Consider the following 21,554-nt stretch of genomic DNA (forward strand, 5'->3'; position numbering starts at 1 on the left):
CAGGACAGTGATATTTCAAAATATCACTATTTCCAATGGGAAAATGGGCAAATGTGTGTCTTTTCGTTCACATAAAGTCAGAAAAAAACAACATATGAATCCAAATTAACATGTATTTATACTAAAGTAATACAAAGATGACTACAAAAGATTTAGAAGTGAGTAGTTTTTCGAGATTTACAATTATACTGTAAATACACCATAATTGTAAATACTGTATAATTGTAAATCTCGAAAAACTACTCACTTCTAAATCTTTTGTAGTCATCTTTGTATTACTTTAGTATAAATACATGTTAATTTGGATTCATATGTTGTTTTTTCCTGACTTTATGTGAACGAAAAGACACACATTTGCCCATTTTCCCATTGGAAATAGTGATATTTTGAAATATCACTGTCCTGGTCACAAAAGCAAAGTTTGTGGGGAATAATAACCATGTTCTATACTTTTGAGGTATAAACAATTAGGAAATAACACTTACTACCCAGGAACAAAAAAAAATATTTTTTTTGTTACACAGTGTAATCAATGTCCTACGTGGTTCCTAATGAGTTTTGGAAGTAAATGGGAAAACCATCATTGGTGACTCTTTACAGTATAATTGCCTTTTTTAAGTTAAGGAATCCATGTAAAAGCTGGATTAAGCTATGACGAAATAACTAGCAACTCGTTACATATGCAGTCATATGTTTTCCTTTTCATCTGTTGAGTTTATTAGTTATGTTTTAGTCTGCTACTGCATGTTTACATGCATTAAAAGAAAAACTTGGTAAACAGGGTTTTTCATAAACAACACACCATATAAAAAAAAAACATATTGGTATAAACGTGTTTGAATGGGACTACGCCGTTGGCATTGCACGTGGTAATTAAAGTAACATGAAATTTTGCAACTACACTTTTGTGTGACTTTGTTTTGGCCTGAAAATACTTTTAATGGAAGGCATCTGCTTCACAACAGCCGCTTTACTTATGAGGTACAGGGTATTAACAGTGTATTTGTTCCTGTCTGCCATGGCTTATTACTTAGAAACTGAGACCAAGCAAAAGAAAACCTTTTACATGGACATGCATACATGTAGAACATAAGTGTATGCTGTTGAGCTCTTGCAGTTTACTTAAACAGTATGAAGTTTTCATGTTTTGTAGAATGTTAAAAAGGTGTTTTAAAACATCATCTTCAATAGATGGTAACCAATGGGATGGTTTCTAGCTCATTGTGGATATAACAATTAGCCTTGTCTTTAAGTTTCACCTTTTTCATGATCACATAAGAAGTGTTACAGTACAGTCATTTTGTTGTATTTTTATGTCACTTTTTTCCACCCTGACAGCTTTCAGAAGACCAGGATCTGAATGTTCTTGCATCAATAATCTGACATTGTAGGAGGGCCTGTTAATCTTTCAAAAGTCTGTTTATTTTGAAGTGAACTGTAAATGATTGTGTTTATAATTCCTAAAGTCACATTGATGACCTGGGAGCAGGGTGTAAGCTATATGTCTGCTAATTGAAATGCAGCCCAGCCCACTGTGTGTTTAGATTTTTTTCCAATTCTGATTTATGAAGGCAGTGGCCTTTTTGTCTGCTCTGTGCTTTTATTCAGTGATCTAAAAATACCCACAACCAGGTAAGACCTGAGAGAGCGTCTCGTTCACAGGGGTGACCTGGTGAATTATGATATGTTCTGCTTCATTTGGGTAATGGGTCAACTGAGTGGTTTTCTGAATAACATTGCAGGAATTGCGAAGCCCTGGATAGACATGAATATACAAGGTCCAGATCCGCAGATCAGCGCCCAGTGCTCGAGCGGACAAGCTCCCGCTCCCGGTCCACCGAGCGCCCCGACTCTAACCTCATGAGGTCGATGCCATCTTTAACATCAGGAAGATCTGCCCCTCCCTCACCTGCCTTAACGAGGTGACCCAGACCAATCAAAACAGCCCAACTAATTCAACCCGTCGCCCCACCCCCCAACTCACCTTTTATTTTTCCTGTAGTACAAGTGGTGTATTTTTTTCCATCCTAGAATAGCTCCTAGAAGCAGTAGATACTAACTTCCTTTATTTTAGACACACTACTTATATTCTTTAATGGATATAATGGTGTGAGACTCATTGTGACTTATTTACTAACATATGTATGTATTTAACAACATCTGTTTTTTGTGGTTCATTAGGAAAACCTTGGATAGTGTCCTGCATTTAGCAGTTTATGGCTACCTACTTTTTTTCTTACAGCCTTAAAGAATCTTCTGCCAGTGTTTTGACATTTGACATCACTTCTGGAACAGACATCATAATAAGTTTAGAGATGAAAGTTTTGTGGTCCATTCAATCATATTATGTGGCACATCTGTAATCACTGTTTGCTCACAGCTAGAATGATGTACTGTATGTCCAGTTAATAAATTCAACAGATAGAAAACTTTGGTTTGATTTGCTGATACTATACTTACTGATGAATTATTACAGATTAATGTGAAGAATAATGTGCATTATAAGCACATTAGGGATGGGTGAGTCCTTTTTAATCTGGATTGTATCTAATCTTTGTAAGTAGAGTGCTGCGCTATAACTGAGTTAAATCAAAATTATAGCACCACAAAAGCCATAGTAGGACCAGTGTCATTAAATGACATGGGTCTAAAACATAATGATGGCTATTGTGGTATTTCATTTTTATTTAACCCTTAATATCTAGCACAGTATATTGCTGAAATGATTTTTATAACTCCCAGAAAAAAATATACAGGGTGTTAAAGATTTTAATTAAGGCTTCCTTATTGTACTACTTTCATGGATGGGAGAACTCAACACTATTTTAATATCACAAACAAAAAAATCACCAAAACTTGAACGTGTTGATATATCTTAAAAATACCAAACTTGCTTAGAATGGTCTACATAGAACTAAAAATTGGCTAAACTGGATTCCATAAGCCAAAACAGAGCCGAGATCAGAACAGGCAGTTGGTGCTGACCCACCCATCCCTAAACAGAACTCCACTGGTGTAATACAGTACTCACTTGCAGCTGTCTTTAAAGTGTAATGTGTACCACCAAGGAAATGGACATCTCTTTTGAAACATTCCATTAAAATCGTAAAATAAAAACCATATACATTCTTAGGACACTTGATCTGTGTCAAATCATGTAACCAATATGCTCTTGTGATCCCAGGTAGAATTATTATTATTGTGTAGAGTATACTGCACTGAGGATCACAGGAAGATATAAACTGATGTATGAAAAACACAATATATATATATATATATATATATATATATATATATATATATATATATATATATATATATATATATATATATATATATATATGGGTGTGTGTGTGTTCTTAATATGTATCTATACAATATGGTGGTTATTCATCTACAATGTGTGTGTGTACAAAATGTATCAATACTTAAATATGTAGAGAAAGAGAATTAAAAAAAAAGGTTGTCTTCTGTACCAGGAAGACGTTTTGTCCTAAAGAGTGTGCTTTTTCTACACTTTTTTTGCAAACTCTTCCTCTCACAGAGTACTGCTGTCGAAGCATTTTGTATCTGGTGCTTGAGAAAATGATGTGTAGGGTGAGGCGAGGCTCCCCTCCCTACCATGGTGTTCCTGTGAGAAGCTGTGAGCCCTGACCTCCCCAGACTAACTCCCCCTTGTGTCTCACAGGTCGCACCCTCGTAGCGAATCCGTCCAAACCAGCCCCACAAGTACCCCCTTGACTGGACGCAGAGGTCGACAGCTGCCACAGCTTCCACCAAAGGGGACACTAGAAAGAAGTGAGTTAAATGGTCTTTTAAAATAGGCCTTGTGCCACGATGCAGACGGTGGGAGGTGAAAGATGTTGGGGGTGTTGTCTTTGTAATAGCTCATCAAAGCTGATAAAAGGGCTGGTTAAAGTTCATGAGCAACACCTGGAGGCTAATTCTTTTTCTGCTTGTATCGGTTTTCTCCTTTTTTTAGTGTCATTGGTTTTATTAATTGATGATTAATCTACTGTTCTTTGGAAATTTGCGTCCCTATAGTATTAAATGTAGTTTGCCTGGTAGAAGCACATTATATCCTAATTGTGAATTAATCCATAGTTAATATTTACTGGTTTTCTTGCTGGAAAGTCTATTGATGACATGTTAAGATGTTTGAGAATTCATATTGGTGGATAGTAGATAAATGATGGAAATGTTGTGATTTACTTGAAGCTGAGAATGTGATTTAAAAAATAAACTTTCACCAGTTTAGGGTAAAACATGCCCATTGTGTTGTATGTAAGTCTTTCATGAGTTGTTTGAGTTTGACTATACAGTATGTGGATGTCATCAGAAAGTGAGAAATTACTTTGCCTACAGAAAGTGGGAAATTACTTTTGGAGGTTTCACATTTATATTATTTGAATATATTTTGTTTGTTTGTTTTGTTTTTGTTTTTTTTTACATTTTTATTTAACGCTTCTGCTTTTGGGTCCTTTTTTTTTTTTTTTTTTTTTTTTTTATTTCTTCCCAGAAAATGGAGACGAAGGATTAGAGCCTTATGAAGGTCTGTAACTGAAAAGCAGGGTTTCATTTTGTAGAAAGAACCTCAGGAGGCTCGGTTTACAAAAATAAATCCTTCTGCAATAGGTTTTAAATGGTTTCGACAGGCTGCTATCTGCTTACTCTTTTGTAAACTCTAAATATTATATGTTAATTTTTTTTTTTTTTGCTAAGCTGACTGCATGAAACCAAGTAATGTCTGTTGCAGTGCGTGTTTTCTTCCTATTGAGGTGTGTGTTCTAGAGGCTCTGGGTTTAGATATTGTATATGTTGTGTCCCTACACTGTCCAAATGCTGTCTTTACTTGTATTTTCTGGTCAATTGTTTATTATTAATATAGCAACAATGACTACACTTCTGTTTGATTGAATTCATGTTCTATACTGTAAGTTAGCAGCTTACCATCAAATGTTTGTCTCTTGTTTTATATCACCACGGTAACACCTTTCTTAACACCTTGCACAATCCAAACACTTTGGGCCATATTTACAAAACTTTAAGGTCTGTTTTCAGAATAAACTTCTAACTGTTTCTAAACAAGGAAAAAAAAGGCTTCATGAACTGCAAAATTGATTTATTTAATCAAAATCAAGTTTTGTGAAAAGAGACTCTTGTCTCTACCAGTGGTACACTTTTATATTACCTAAGTCGTGTCTTTTAAAAGAAATAAAAAAATGTTTTGAATATTTTAAATAAAATGTCAGGATAATAAAAACAAATTCAGTACAAAAACAAATCGTCATTCACAGGACTGTGTATAGATCGCTGGCATTCTTGTGTATAACTATTGTACGAAAGTTGTAGACTTACTTCAGCCAATCTCTGTTGTGGCTTCATGTATATCAATTTCAATTTGAATGTCTCCGATTCAATTATAAATTACACAGGGACTTGACGAGCAACAAATGGGACACTTGAATTGGCCCAGGGCCTTTATCGGGTTTAAGCCTGATGAGACACACACACCATCAGTGTTCGTCTGACAATCCCCTTGACTCCAATATTCTTTTAGAAAATCTAAATACTCTTCATGAAAAAGTGATTAATGAAGAGACACTTTTTTGTATTAATCCCACTGGACTATATCAGAGAACTTATTTCCTAGCCTGTAGTTAATAAAAAACAAGCTGGAACCTTCTCTGTGTAGGAAGCATAGTCCACAACAGCTGGGCTCTTTGCAGTCCCCAGACTGTGTTAGGAACTGTCTAGTAAATGTTCTGGTAAAGAGCTTGTTGTAACACCTTTGTGTGTTCAGCATTTGGCAGATATCAATTAACAACCTGTAAACGTCCATTTCTGAGGGTTGGTGCTGTAGATTATGTTAATCAAAGATTGTAGTTTATTTCAAATATTGTAGTTTCGTTTTATCTCTTGCCTATCTCGTGATGAGGCAACTGCATTTTTTTATATCTGTTATACAAAAGGCCAGCCTAGAGTGATAACCAGTTACTAAGTCGACTTTCTTACCTCTAGCATAAGCAATATTGGCACATTGTCACATGTTCTCTTTTTGTGCTGAATACCTTGCTGGTTTTTGTTATAACTGCTTCCCAAACTACAGTATGCAACTTGAACTGTGGGGACCAGTGGTAATGATGAAAATGCTAAGAGCCTTTACTTTTAGTAATTTCACAGGTGTTTGTATCAATGAAAGTTTGAAATCGACCTCAAAAAATGACTTTAAAAAAGCAGTTTTAAAAACTGCAGATACAGCTATTATATTCTTATATGTATTTATGGTAAGTATTTGAAGCCAGAACCAACATGTAAATAACAGTAATCAATAACCAATATCAATATGTTACAGTGTGTGTTGTGTGTGTGTCTATCTATATATATATATATATATATATATATATATATATTATAATATACTTATACAGTGTCTGCTTTGTCTGCTTTGTAACATCTTTTTTTGTTTTACAAAAACCAGGTAGAGTAAATAGTAAGGTAAACCCAAGCAGAAGCCCCTTTAGTATAGTACACAGTTGCATTGCCATGTTGTAGTTACCACTTAATTTTTGCAATTGGGTAAACAGTAATGTTTTGACAGATTACTACAGTATAGGTGCATTTTCATCTGTCTTGTGCTCTGTTTGTTGTTTGTCTGCCCTTTGCCTTGTCACTGTACCCACCCACCATGTCTGTATTGTTTCTGTCTCATGAATCACACAACCACAGAAGAAGCAGGGGAAACGAATGAGCAAACTGAACACCAGGGGTCAGAGGTCGAGGCAGGTGTGTCTCACAATGCTATCACTTAGCCTAGGCCACACCCTTACCCCTACTGGAAATTCTAGCATGACGCGATTTGGAACATGCATTTAATAGTTTCTTGCTGGCTAAAACCACAGGCTTATAGACCAACATTCGAATATATTACTGAAGAGAAGGCCCTCTACTGGTGTGATATCTGAGCAGTGCTTTAACAAAGAAGCACCCTAGAATAGTGATTGTCGACCCATGACCCTCAGAGCAAATATGTGCTGCATCTACAAAGTTTCAGCTTTACACTGACAGCCAGTTACTATTGTGATTTTGATACTGATACACTGGCAAAGGCTGAAAATGCTGTAGTTGTTAAAAGTGCATTGGCATTGAATGGGCTAACGAACCACAACACAAGGGACAACCACTTTCCTAGACAACAGACTAGGCACAATTTAAAAATTAGTGGCCAGAGAGAAAGTCTAAAATATTGTTATCTATACTAACACAATTGTTTTAACTGTTCTTTTTTTTTTTTCTTTCACAAATCTAATACCAGCATCAACCTAAGTCAGTACTTGTCAATGCTAGAATTTCTACAGGGTCCTGTTACTCAATGTTTCCTCAACTAGTGTCTTCTATTTTTGTTTTTGTTTTTGTCCTGCATGCTAGAATAGTGCGTATCAGGAACTAGCCAACTAACCTATGTGGGTTCCTTTGTACTGTGTTACATGGTAAACACCTAAAACAGAATAATTTATGCATTTTTGAAACCAAAGCATTTTATTGATGAATGCTGCTGCCTTGCAATGCAGTCTCTCCTTTTACAGTAAATGCAGCTTTACTTTTGTGTCCAGCTGTAGCCTTTTAAGAATATGTAATACATTTTCTTTGGAATGGGTTTTGTTTCTGTTCATTCTAGTGAATGGAACGTGTTTTTCATATGCAAATATTGTACTATTTTGTCCCTCTAGTTTGTAAAATAGGATACTAAGGTACCTGCACACCTCAGTGTCATTAGAGGGTTAAATGTCTAGCATTCTGTAAGAGTTTGATATTGCATACTTTGTTTTTTACATAACCGTACATTTTTGTTTTTCATTAACACCAATGTCTGTTTTCAAATGTCATTAAGATTATGAGGAGAAACCTCAATGTCCGCCTGTTAATGGGAGAAAAGGCAAGTTGACAAGATGTTGCTTAGTCCCTGAAATGTGTGCTAGTTTGTCCTGTTTTATATGTGATCTTATATACATAGATGTGGTATGCATGTGGGTGATCAGTAGTGATTTTAATATATATATATATAGGCTTCCGTTCCTTTTGTAGTTTATTGTGTGCAGTGTTTTTAATATTAGAACACAAGCTGTCAGAAGCTGTTAATACGAATCAGCTGCAGGTCTCCAGCCACATACACTATGTACTGGAGATGCAGGCTGACTGTCCTCATACTGTACAATCTGATGGTCCTAATTATAGTGTTCCAATAGAGCGCAAGTGTTCCACAGGGGTCACCTGAATTAAGCCCCACAAAAATGTAATGTGGAGCAACGGTGCATCGATTGGTGATTGATCGATTTGATCCCCAAAAGGATTGATTTAGACACAGATCCAATTCAATGTGTCTTTTTAAAAATTCTACAGCCACTTAATAGCCTGTAAAACTGAAGACACGTGTGTTCTAATTGTGATATTTACCTTTCAGGTGGGTATTTGTCTTTGGCTAAATACATTCAACTGGGCTAAAACCAGAATGAACTACCAACTTCCTGACCACTGTTACTTTATTATTTAATTAGTATCCCTTTTGTTAAGACCTTCAACTGTAATGAAAGCTTTAGCTTCAAAGGACAACGTATATGTGAAAAGTACATATGTCACTGGTTGATAATGTACCTATTGGCAGACAAAAAAATAAATAAAAGCTATTGCTCCAGATATCGATATTTGTACAAATATATTAAATTCATTATTTACTTTTTCATATTAACCTTTACTAGTTCATATTCAAATACATGAGTTATGTTAAGCATACCAGATTGCTGGGAAATTTCATCATTGGAGTATAGACTAATTTATACTGTAATCTATATACCTATATACCTTGTGTACCAATACAAATTCATCATACAGCAAATACATTATAAACTGTTGCTGCAACTTCTTTTTTTAAAGATCCATTAAAGCTTTAATATTATTTAACAGAAAACATCTCAACTGGTAGCTGTATGACAGGCAAGGAGAAAGAGAAAATAGTGCTGCATTACCAAAAAATGTTTACGTTCAAATAACCAGCAGATGGAGCAAAATTCCCATGATTCAGGGAAGGAGCTGTTCAGTCAAAAGTGCTGAAACATAAGAAGCTGTCAGCACTGTAAAGTCTGTGATTAGATGATCACAGCTGTCCAAATGAGCAATGCTTTACAAATTATTTTCAATAGTAGTTATTTGCCATAAAGAAAATGAACAAAACTAGATTGATTCTGTTCAAGTTAGACTTGTTTTAAATAAATTCAGTACCCAAATGTGCTAATTCTAGTATCAAACTGGGATGTTACTGGGTATTGTTGTATTGTTTTGTGCAGAAGCAACATGTATCATTAACCTTTTGAAATTATAAACACTTTCCTGCATTGTGCAGCACCTTGCTGAATGAACAGAACTATTCTCATCGAGGTAGGAAAGGATAGTTGCACAATGTTAGTAGTGAGAGTGGTGTTACATAAATCAAGTCACATTTCATCCTTTCATTTATAAAAAATAATGTTGGTAAGTAAAGCAAAATCCCTTAGTGCTTCTTCACTTAAGAGTTTAGGTACTTAATGTATATACAGAATACTGTTCATGCCTTAACTCGGAAAGCATTTATTCCAATCTGGAAAAATATAGAACCAGCTGATATTTTTAAGCATTGTGCCAATGTAAAAGAAAGCAGATAACAATTTTCAATAAGCCTGTCATCATGATACAAAATAGCTGCGTGGGTTAGCATAATGTATGCATAATGTTCCGGTTTGGAACTGATCAATTATCAAGTGTACCTGATCAGTACAAGGTCATGTAATCCTATTCCATGCTTTCATCGTGATGCTTGTCCATGAAGAGACGCTTCTTGTTAAGTGTCACCAGAAAATCATATTTGCTTTTGGATTTTAAAGATATAGTATTTACATATCAAAAGAGTTAAACAATTGTTATGATCCCATTCCACTATATGGGATTAAGCAGATTGTTTATTTTCCATATGCCTGCAATTTTATTTTTATTCACTACCAAAATCACCACATCACCACCCTTTGATGTACTATATTATTGTGACATCTGTTTTGAATCTTTTACCACAGTGTCAGGTTTCTAGAACCTGTGATAATGTGTAGGCTCTAGAGACTGCAACTATTAGGATGCAGCATTGCAATTTTAAAACATAGAGTGAATTTAATGAAAAGCACAATACAAAAATAATTATTCCTAATGTATCTAGCCATTTTATAACCACCATCCATTTTTTATTTATTTATTATTCTTGGGGGAGTAATAAAAAAATATAAAAATTTTAAAGAAGAGCCCCACCCCCATGCAAGTTTCATTCAGTTTGAATAGTCTTCTGTCAGTATTGAAAAGACCTTTTCTGGGAGCTTTAATGTTAATAGAACATATACAATTCAAGCTCAGGAGAAACAGCTTGACACTCGCTCTAACCACACAGACAGTATGGCTCACTTTAAAAGCCCTGACTACAGAGGTTGGGGGGTTTGGGTTTTTTTTTTTGCATTTCAGTGAAGTGATAATAACTGTGGAGAAAAGGAATTTGTTTAAATCTAAATCCTCTTTTTGTCTTCTGTGCAAATAACGTGTGTCACCTAGAGCTAGTTCTGTGGAACCTCTTTATTAGTTTATTAGCAATATTTATTATTTATTCCATCCCATCAAAGTGAGTCCCTTGTTCTAACATGAAGCACTTTCAAGTTGTATTAATTATTGAGTTATGTTTAGCTAACAAGCAACATTGAGTACAGTAGCTTGAAACGATTCTAGCTGATCAAATATAATAAACACAATATGGGTATGCTTTTTCTTAAATGAAAAACAACACCTGTCTGTCACAAAAGCAGTAAGAAACAATATAATTAGGGCTTCTGGTTTTCAGGGGTTTTGCCCTGACTTTTATACTATCCTTTAAGAATTAAATTGCTACCTGTTAAGCCATTCGTGTATCGGAATCACAACTGAGAAACGCGTTAATAGCAAAATTAATTTAATTAAAGTTTTTTTTTCTTCTGTGAAACAACTAAATGGGCTTTTAAAATTGACCACGCCTTCAATTTTCATTTACAAACAGAATGTACAAATGAGCTCATAACATGTAATAAGTGAATCATCTTTATTAAAGCTATAATGAAAAATAAAGTAATTTATGCTTTATTACTTTATTCATAACTATTTACATTAATAAACATGAGTTGCTTCTGTGTTTAAATTAAAAAGTAAGACTTTTGAAGTAATGATTTAAAAACCCACTTAAAAAACGTTAATTAAATAAATTTTACTACTAACGCGTTTCTCGGTTGTAATTGAGGTACACGAATGGCTTAACAGGTATCAATTTAATTCTTAAAGTATAAAAGCCAGGAACAAAAGCAGAAGCCCTAAATATAGAGTACACCTCAAAGGCACGTCTAGGAACAATATGTCAGTATACAGCTAACAGCTCACAAAGTTTCATCCCAATAGCAGAAAAGCAAAAAAAAAAAAGGGTAGCCTCATTAGTGCACCCATTAATCTTCAAAAACAATTCTTCAGGTGTCTGAGCATTATTTTGGGTAATTATTATCTTACACGAGGTGTTCTGTTGAAGGTTACATTTTTATGGATTTGCGCTGTATTCTGAATGTGTAAAATTTGAATCTTAATTTTGCTGGCTTAAGTTGTACATGATAAGCCATCTTTCCTTTTGGTTTGTATCAGAAGTGACCTGGGAAGACCAGCAGAGAAAGGTGAATGGTACGGTAACTGATGACAAGACGAAACAGAAACACCAGTCTGAGCCAGGTTTGTCAGGGTGTGGAAAAATGTGCAAAACAAAGCATGAGGCCGGGGACAGAAGCGTCAGCCACAGCAGCGATCCCCAGATCTCATGCTTTAATGCTAGTCCAGTCTGTGCTGTCTTGTTCAGCTTTTCTAATACTCTGTGATGTGAAAGGCAGCATGGAGGGAGTAGATCTGTATTGATGTAGCTAGCTTTGTAGAAGCTGCTCTTCCAGGCTGATGGAACTGTGGGCTTCCTGCACCACAATATAAGAGGTGCAGAACACTGTGTACCCAAGTATAAGACAGCAACTACAAAGCAGTAAGTACAACAGTTACACAGGATGTAAAGCTGGGTGATATTAGTGTCAAGACAGGTTTCAAAATGACCAACTCAAAAAGGTCTAAATAAATATATGCCTCACCAAGATTGATAAATCTACTGTATATGTACATTGCTCGTTACAAAAACCTAACATGGATTTTTGTGCTTCGGCCAATAAGCGTGGCTTCTTAATTAGGAGTAATTAGATACCGCTAAAGAAGTTATCAGCGAACACTGAGGTCAACAACTGCATTGTTTATATATAAATACAAACCCAAAGCAACATTCAGCCTGGAAAGGATTAAAGGGAATGGGGTAAAAGGCATTTTTTGACACCCTAACTTTTTATTCTATTTATCCCCCTTTCATTTTTTTTATACTTTCTTTACTCTACTCTTTACTTTAAGTTTAAGAGCTGGAGTTTTACAGTGTTTTGATTTGGTTGTTCTTCTACAGAGTATCTAAATTAGCCAGAACTTACTGACAATGTTATATTGCAGTTAGAAGGAGGTGTTCTCATACTGGTTTCTATTTTGAAATTTGCATGTGACAGCACAGAAAATGTAATAACCAGTGGACATTTCAAATTTTTTTGTTAATTTTGTAAATTAACATTAACGTTTTCCTAGCTTGAAACTTTAATAGTACATGACACTGGAAAAGTGTGTGTGGTTTTTTTATAATTAAAATTACTCTTAAGATGCTAAATAATTTTAATTATAAAACTTTAACATTGTGTTTCCTATTTACTAAACACTAGATAAACAGTATTTCAGGGGACATTATGCTAATTGTTCCGGTTTAGAACTGATTAGTTATAAAGTGTACCTGATCAATGCTAGGTCATATGGTTTTTTGTTTTGTTTGTTTGTTTGTTTGATTTTTATAAACATGAAACATACAGCAATGATGGTTAATTAACAGTTTTCAGAGTTGTATTATTATTATTATTATTATTATTATTGATTTAGAAGTATAATTATTAACAATTTATTAAGAAGCAAAAATCTTATTGGCATACCCAGTTCAGTGTTTAGAGAAATATTTTAAAATGCAGTCTTTTTATTTCTACTTTAAATTGGCCTTACTCCTTATCCATGTATTACTCTGCCACTTTCTGCCTCTTTTCGTTTCTCTGCAGTTGCTGGCTTGCACTTAATTTCTACTCCCCTCCTTTATGTAACTACGATGCCCCCCCCCCCCATCCTATCTCCTCTTCTCTTTTTGCTCTATTCCCTGCTCTATCTCCATTCCCTGCCCCAACATTCTACAGTCTAAAGGTAGTTACTCACAAACATCACAGTCCCTGCCTGTCTACCAAATTACTTGTCATATTGGCATCAAATTATGTTCTGAAACATTTTATATATCAACATGCACATCAGATTTTCAGATTTGCAGTATCCGCTGAATAATGTTACCTAGTTATAGTCACTGCATTCAAATGAATAATGGTGTATTGTACTAGCTATACTAACACCATACCTCTAGTTTCGTAATCATTGTATTACTCAACATAAAAGGGCATGTGATTTTTTTTTAAAGCCTCTGTTTCTGAGGTCTTTCTGAAGAAGTATTAGTTAACTGAAAGGGAAAAGTAGAAAACGATACTTCCATGTTTTTTAATGTACAGTATTGTTTTACTATTAAGGGCAACCCAAATAGTGTATTAACATCAGAATTCACATTGAATTATATTCTTTACAGTCAGAGTGCATTGATAACATCTCAATAAAATGCCTGCAGCTGACATTCTGCCTTGATCAGTGTATTCCTGATACAGTTCTAACAGAGTTTCTAATCAGTACAAGCAGCAGGTAATTTAAATTGAAAAGAAACGCTTTTGTGGCATAAATGTCCTCAAAGGAGAGAGTGCTGTGTAAGTTTCAAATTATAAATGTAAGATCCCACACTTCCTATTCAAAATTGAATTTTTTCTAACCTGTATATTTTTATGCACAGTGTCAATGTAAGAGAGAGCTTGTCTTCATGATACTAAGTAACTGTATGTGTAAGCATAATGCCCCTTTCATGTATAACACATCTCTGTGTAGCGTGAATTACCTGAGTAATTTGTCCAAGGTGCTCGACTAGGCCCCCCTCTGTGCATGCACTTTGCCTGAGAAGGAATCTGCGCCTGACCGTCACGGTGGTTTTGTGGGATAACTTAAATTTTTCTACTTCTTTCATATTTTCACGCTTCTAGTAATTTCATACTTTTGTGTATTTTCTGCACCTTTAGCCCTTGGTTCTGGTTTTTTCCCACCGCTGCCTTGTGCACCACTGGGATCCAGTTTCCACCTCTAGGCTAACTCAGTGCTGTCCACTCTGCACTCTGGCGCCTTTTTCTTCTTTTTCTTTTCGTTGAAAGAAAAGTAGATTAATTCTCTCACTCTAGCGCCTAAAGCAAGAGAGAGAGAGAGAGAGTAATATTGCCATGTCTCTTGTGATGGCCCCCTCCAATAATCTTGTTGACATGCCAGTGGTTAGAGAAATCTTTTAAAATTCAATCTCAGGTTAAGAGGACAACTGCAGATCTGCCACCATAAATGGAATCCAGGTGGTCCCTCTTTGATAGGGTCAAGACTGCAACGCGACAGTCCTCACTCCCCCAGGTACTGTTGCAGGAGGTGCAGTCCTCCTGGGGCCACCTGGAAACCCTCCCTGTTGTCTTGTGAGCGATTGACAACTTCTATGGGGTGCACAATGCAAAGAAGCTGGGCCTTGACCACTTCCCACCTTTTGAGCCTTCCATTGCCTCACTGGTCCAGTTGCCCAGCCTGGCGTTGCTTTCTAAGGATGTTTCATGGAAGTGCTGCTTAAGAAAGCCTATACAGTTGCCGTGTTTACCACGCGCCTGGGAAACTACAGCAGCTTACTGGTAGCTTACCAGTCTACGTTGCTGCAGTCATTGTCAGCAGACCACACCCCCAAGTGGTTGGACGAGCTGCTCTTGGTTAATGACCATCTGCTCCAGCTGTCCAAGTACAGCGGGCATGCTTGGGCAGGAACATCACAGCGCTGGTGGCTGCTCAGAAGCAGCTGTGGCTTTCTCAGATGGGGACAAAGTATCCTTGTTACACCAGGGCACACGCTTGTTCTCACCTGGCATGGGAGTCCTGTAAGGAGCTGGCTCACCTTCTTCCTTAACAGAGGACACCAGCTTATATGCCTCCAGCAACGCTCAGACAGCCTAGACCCCCACAGCCCCCGAAGCTGGCACATTCTGACGCTGCTTCCACAAAGGCAACCTGGGTTTTTGGGCCGGAGTGCTAAGGGCAACCTCCTGGGCTGCATTTCATACTTGAAAAGAATCATTGGGTTATATATAGGCTTGCTACTATTCAATTTTTATTTTTTGTCCAAACCAACGATTAATAGCGGCGTTTATTTTTTAAAGAATTTACCGTTTTTTTTTTATCTTTATTTTTCAATTCAAGCAGAGAATGGGTGAAACCGACCTTTATGCTTTTAAGAAAACTGACTGTTTATGCCATCTTTATCTCCTGTCCCACGTTTTTTTTTACAGTTTTTACTTGAAGGTCAAGGTATTCGGCACAATACTCATTTAGTGTTTTCCTCTTGCAACACATTTTTAACTCTAACAAGTAACTGTCACTGTATATGTTGCAAAAGCTTACCTACACCTTACCCTCTAATTTCAAAGTCAGCGCATTGAAGGACAGACACTGTCGACACTGTCAATGCCAGTCTGATGATTGACAGGCATGTCAACGAATGAGAGCATTCTAGCGCTGCTTCAGGCAATGAGATCTGTCAGAACAGGGTGAAATGACAGTGACAGTGAAACCACAGCAGACCACTGAGTTGACAGACAGCGACTCCTAGCCATTCAGAACGGAACGGAGACAGGACAGACAGTAAGTATAAAAACTACACAAACTAGAGATGATTTCTAAATGACTATTTTTGGTACAAAAATAAAAAAGTGAGTGGTTTTACCGACATTTATCCTATATAAATCTATTTCAGTCTAACTCATATGTTTTGGGAATTTGGCATTTAACAAGCTTTTACGGTTAATATCGAAAAAGTAGCAAGCCTAGTTATATATCATAACCCTGGTTCCCTGAAATAGAAACGTTATCCATTACCTTTCGAGGTCACTGCGTTCACTCCAACACAGTTGGCTACAATAGAAAATTGGCGCTGATCCCTTCTGCTCTATGCAATTTATCCCCTCGAGGACAGGGTCTTCATGCCTGACACAGAGGGGGTCCATTACGAGCAGCTTTGACGAAGTAAGGTAATTCGACACAGAGGTATATCCCGATCGGTAATGGATAACATTTCTATTTCACGTTATGCATATTGTTCCGGTTTGGAGCTGATTAGTTATAAAGTGTACCTGATCAATGCTAGGTCATATCTATTGTAGTCCTTATGGGTTTTTGTTTTGTTTATTTGTTTGTTTGATTTTTATGTATTGTATTATAGAGATACAGTCTCTCTCAGTCCAATTCTGGATAGGGCAGAAGGATGAAAGGTGTTCTCAGGCACTTGGTGCATTTTACCATGGTTGTTGGGTCTTATGTGAAGAACATTTTTGAACTCACCCATCATTTTAATTTTTAACCATATGCCTAATAAGAGTGTTTGGAGTATTGTTTTAGTAATGCATTAGGAGTGTACACTTCAGAACAGAAGTCCCAGGAATACTGGGGAATGGGAGTTGGTCTAAATTGCAGATAGTGGCATTATACTTTAATGCAGTAACAGTGCAGATAAATATTTAAAATCTTTATCAATGCCCTACTTTGAAGACACAATATTAACCTATATTGCATCTTTAGATATTGAAGATGCAACACAGGCTAATAGGAACAGAAGTACTGCCGTTTAGCTCTCAGTTTGATTTGAGTTTCCAAATTATATTTATATTTTATAACAAGGTATATTACATAATACTGAATCAGAGCTTCAGGTACCTAATTTGCCATTAACTTCAGAAACAGATTTAATATTATATGCATCAATGAGCCCATTTGGTATTAAATCAAGATTAATAGATGCTGGTTTATATTTTGCGTAGATATAATAGCACATGGGCTCTTTGTTAATGTTCGCAACCCTACTGGAAGTCCATATTATCCTGTGGATAGATGTTGGCACTGCTCCATTTGTAACAGAGGCTGTATCTCGAAATGCAAGCCATGGTTGTCAGGACATTTTCTGTGCTTTGCAATTACTTGTAATGCAAATTGCAGACTGTGTAGTCTCATTCGGTTTAAAGGTTTCATAGTAACTGTTTAAGGTAAAAAAAAAAAAAAGAGATTATATTTAATGAAGATATTTAAATTCAACTATAAGGGAAATCTAATAAGAATAATGTACTACTCTGAAAAGTGTTGAACCATCTGTAGGGTCTTTGTGGTGATGCATTATCAAACACAGGTTTTTATTTTACTATATACAATAATATAAAACAAAACACAACATTTTACAAAAACTTGCATATTAAAATTTCACGCACCAGACTTGCTTTTAATCTGTACAGGATTCGGGTTCATCAAAGCTCTTGTTTTTTTTAGGATTCATTTTCTTGCCTGCTAAATTATTTTCTTTAAAAAAAAAATAAACAGAAAATAATAGAAAAGTATTTTCACAGCAGTAAATTCTAAGCATACTGTCTTGTAGTTTGCTTGATCTCCTTCTAACTCATAAAGGGGAACCAAAGGGAAAGGGGCCTCCTGACTGGTTACTGAACTCTCTAAGTTAGGGACAATCAAGCAAAGAGCATATTAAAGTAACGGGCTACACTAGGATACCATTTTAATTATGCCACCACTATTCTTTTAGCAGCTTTTAAAAAGTACAAAACATAAATAACTAGGATAACTGTGTATGTGCAAATTTTTAAAACTAAAGGTGCAAAATCCCCCAACCATTAATTATCTTTAGTTGTCGTTTTGTTATTGCAGCTTTTTAAAAGCTGCAATAAGCATTGCATGCTACGTTTGAAAAATATATGTCTTATAAGTAACTATATACTGTATAAATAAGTATTTATTTGAATGTATCTGATTTTATTGGGTATTCTACTGACCAGACATAAAGAGAACTTCCGTTCTGTTTGTTCTAAATAAGTGCCTCTTAACATCTAATTATTACAGTTCTGAGCTTTGTTCAGACAATTAGCAATAATTATTTTCTTGAAATGATTGAAACACTGGGAACCTCCTGTTTTTTGAAAGTTAAGATCAAACACATGTTCTTGCATATGATCAGTAATACCACAATGAAGAGTTGCAAGCTGTTTTTTTTTTTTAGTACTTTATGTTCTTCAGGTGGCATAATGAATATGCAAGTGTGTGCTTAATTAGAGGCTTTAAAGCTCTTCAGCTTACAAGACTTCATCTAAGCTGATGAAAGCTGATCTAAACCTAAGAGATATATTATACAATATACACAGCAAACACACATGATTAAGTCACTTTTAGAATACAAGTATATTGGTTATTGAAACCTATTTCTTGACGGTTAACCAAAGTTATTGGGTACAAAATTATCAATATAACAAAGACCAAGGTGATAAAGTAAGTGTACATTGTCTCAAAAGCCATATGCAGCTTTGAGTCGGATGAGTTTATATATATTATATATATATATATATATATAGTTTGATATTTCGATATATATATTATATATATATATATATTAATATATATCAAATATTAAATCGTGATATCGTAAAATAATTCTTTATTAACCTTAGTGGGATGTTTTTTTTTAAAAGGTTACAGAAGAAGATGATACATGACAAAGAGTGCATTGAAAGTACCCATAAGAACTTGACTGAAACCGTTTTGACTCCTTTACTTTCCAAGGTCTTCCATTTTCTGGACTCCTCTCTCCGAGCCTTCTTTAACATCACTTAACTTTTCAGCTCTTCCTTTTCCTCTTAATAACCCACTGTTCCTTTTTTGTTAACATAACTAGCTGTTGCCTCCTGTCTCTCTCTCTCTCTTTCTTTGTGTATCTCTTGCTTGGTGTTGTGCCCCCACCACCACCACCACCATTTGTGACAATGTGAGCCTTCTTCTCTAACCTGGTTTAGCTCATTTCCCCCCAGTGTGAGTTCTCACCTTCTGAAAACATCCACTCACGCCCATCTCCTTTGTCTATGTCTGTTCCATTTTGTGATGTGATCACAGAAGAGACGGATTCGCCCAAGCAGAGGAACTCAGGTCTGTCACTTCTTCTGCTTCTACTTTCTACTCTTGCCATCTAGACTTCGTAGCTAACCCATTTCACATGACCATTGTTTATCCTTTCATTTTCTATTTTCTATTATTTGTGTGTGTGTTTGTGTTTGTATGTATGTATAGTGTAAGTATATATATATACATTTTTATAAATATACACATACAAACTGTATATGTACAGCATATACTGTAAAGGAATAAAGATAAAAGTTGTTTCAGCTCTTAGAAAGATTGTTGGGTTATTATCATAACCCTGGTTCTCTGAAATAGAAATGTAACCATTACCAAATGGCTATTTACCTTGTAAAGACCTGAATCCTGAAAATTGTATACCAAAGCTGCTCTTTGAGCCTGTGACACAGTAATGGCACGCCCCCGAGGGCACAAAAGGACTGCGCTCACAGATCTCGGTGTATTTTTTTCTTCAAGCAGTGTCCTTGAAGGTTAATGGTTACATTTCTATTATAGGGAACCAGGGTTATGATAATAACCTAATGTTCCCTTTCAAGTACGAAATGTTACCATTACAGTATGAGTGAGTGAGTGTAGCAAAGCCATCGCAATGGCAAGATTGCAGATCGACCAGAATGCTACAAGGCTAAGACGAAGGCTGCCATGTGTGTTACCATTCGGAACCCCAGTAACAAGTAACTAGGATGAAAAAATTGAGGGAGAGTTTCACCTCTATGCCTGTGTTGTAGGGTTGACTGGGAAGCCACCCTGAAAACCCGGGTTGTGAGGATCCACAACATTAAGCCTGTAGAACCTAGTAAAGTTATGGGGAGTATCCCACACTGCTACATTGCAAATGTCTTTGACAAATGCACCCTGGGGTAAAGCCCACAAAGTTGCCATGCCCCTGGTGGAATGGGCAGTGAGCTTTTCTGGAGGGGGCAAGTTGGCCAGCTCATAGGCAGTCCTGACTGTGTCTGCTATTCACTTGGGCAGCCTCTGTTTAGACAGGGTTTGATCATGGGAGTTCGCCCCATAGCAGACAGAAAATTGTTCGGACTGCCTCCAACTTTTTTGTCCTGTCAATGTAGTACGCCAGGGCTCAAACTCAGAAGAGCCTATGGAGCTGTCACTCTCAGTCAGGCTGGAAAAGCAGATGGAGAGCCTCCAATTTTACAGACTGGCATCTGTCTAACTGCCAGCTAGACCTATAATGTAGAGGGGGATTTCCTCTCATCAAACAGGTCCTGCAAAAATTGCAGTATTACTGCCGTGGGACAAGTCATGGGGTCGAACCCACGAGGCAGGCACCACGTCTGAAACCCGACCCATTTGTACACACACTGGGAATGTGTGGATGCTGCTCTGGCATTTTGTAGGTTGTCCATAACCTTTTTGGACAGACCAAGATGGCTCAAATGCAGCCGTTCAGGGGCCAGACCCAGACTTGCAGGCTCGATGGACGGGATCCCATAAGGTCCCCCGTGCCTGACTGAAAATGTCACGGCGTGTCGCCAGTCTCCTGGGCCAATATGGGGCTACTAGCACCTTGGCCTAGTCCTGCTTGATTTTCTTCAGACACAGCGGGAGCAGGGCAAGTGGTGGGAAGGTATATAACAGATGCCTCAGCCACTGGTGTGCCAAGGCATCTACTGCCAGCGGGTCCCCGCCTATTATCAAGAAACAGAGGGGACAGTAGGTTGATTCCTGGGAGGTAAAGAGGTCTATCTTTGTTCTCCCAAACCTCTCCCAGATGAGGCTCACCACCTCAGGGTGAAGCCTCCACTCTGAGCTGCTTGGGACTCCTGCAGTGAGAGGTGGTTCTCGTGACCCCACAGCAAAAGCTTGCGGCCCACACGATGGAGACCTGACCTGAGGCCAGCCTGATGGTTCATGTAAGCCACCACTGTTGTGTTGTCTGTACGGACAAGCACATGTCTCCCTCAAAATAATATTCTGCAAGGCCAGGTAAACTGCATGTAGAGACCCAGCCAAGGGGTTCCACACCTTGCACGCTCCGGCCATTCCACACAGTGACCCAGCCCATGCTGGACACGTCCATGGGGATGACTTCCCTTCTGGTGACACTGCCCAGAGCTATGCCTAAGAGTAGATGGGCCAGCTGCTTCCACCACAAAAGCATCTTTAGAGAGAGGTGGGACATTGTCAATAGGTGGTCATGGTTCAACGTGGTCTGAAAAACTCTGCTGTTGAACCAAGGGAATGGTCTGGAAAGCTGCTGCCATCAGGCCCAGAAGTTTCTGGAACCT

The 21,554-nt window shown here is 37.0% G+C and overlaps 1 protein-coding gene across 14 annotated transcripts in view; it reads left to right on the forward strand.

The window, feature by feature from the left end:
* rims2a (regulating synaptic membrane exocytosis 2a) overlaps positions 1-21,554 on the forward strand; it is a 275,234-nt gene that overhangs the window by 188,071 nt on the left and 65,609 nt on the right. For 10 of the 14 annotated variants that reach the window (XM_041245600.1, XM_041245603.1, XM_041245602.1 and 7 more), the window contains 2 exons: positions 1,743-1,922; positions 3,689-3,798. In XM_041245600.1, coding sequence (XP_041101534.1) covers positions 1,743-1,922; positions 3,689-3,798 — 290 coding nt within the window. Of the gene's footprint in view, positions 1-1,742; positions 1,923-3,688; positions 3,799-11,725; positions 11,806-19,281; positions 19,315-21,554 lie in introns of those variants that run through there. The other 4 variants (XM_041245605.1, XM_041245615.1, XM_041245599.1 and 1 more) reach the window with 3 other exon arrangements.

The sequence above is a fragment of the Polyodon spathula genome, chromosome 3 (genome assembly GCF_017654505.1).
Source record: "Polyodon spathula isolate WHYD16114869_AA chromosome 3, ASM1765450v1, whole genome shotgun sequence".
In the NCBI taxonomy this organism is placed as follows: domain Eukaryota; kingdom Metazoa; phylum Chordata; class Actinopteri; order Acipenseriformes; family Polyodontidae; genus Polyodon; species Polyodon spathula.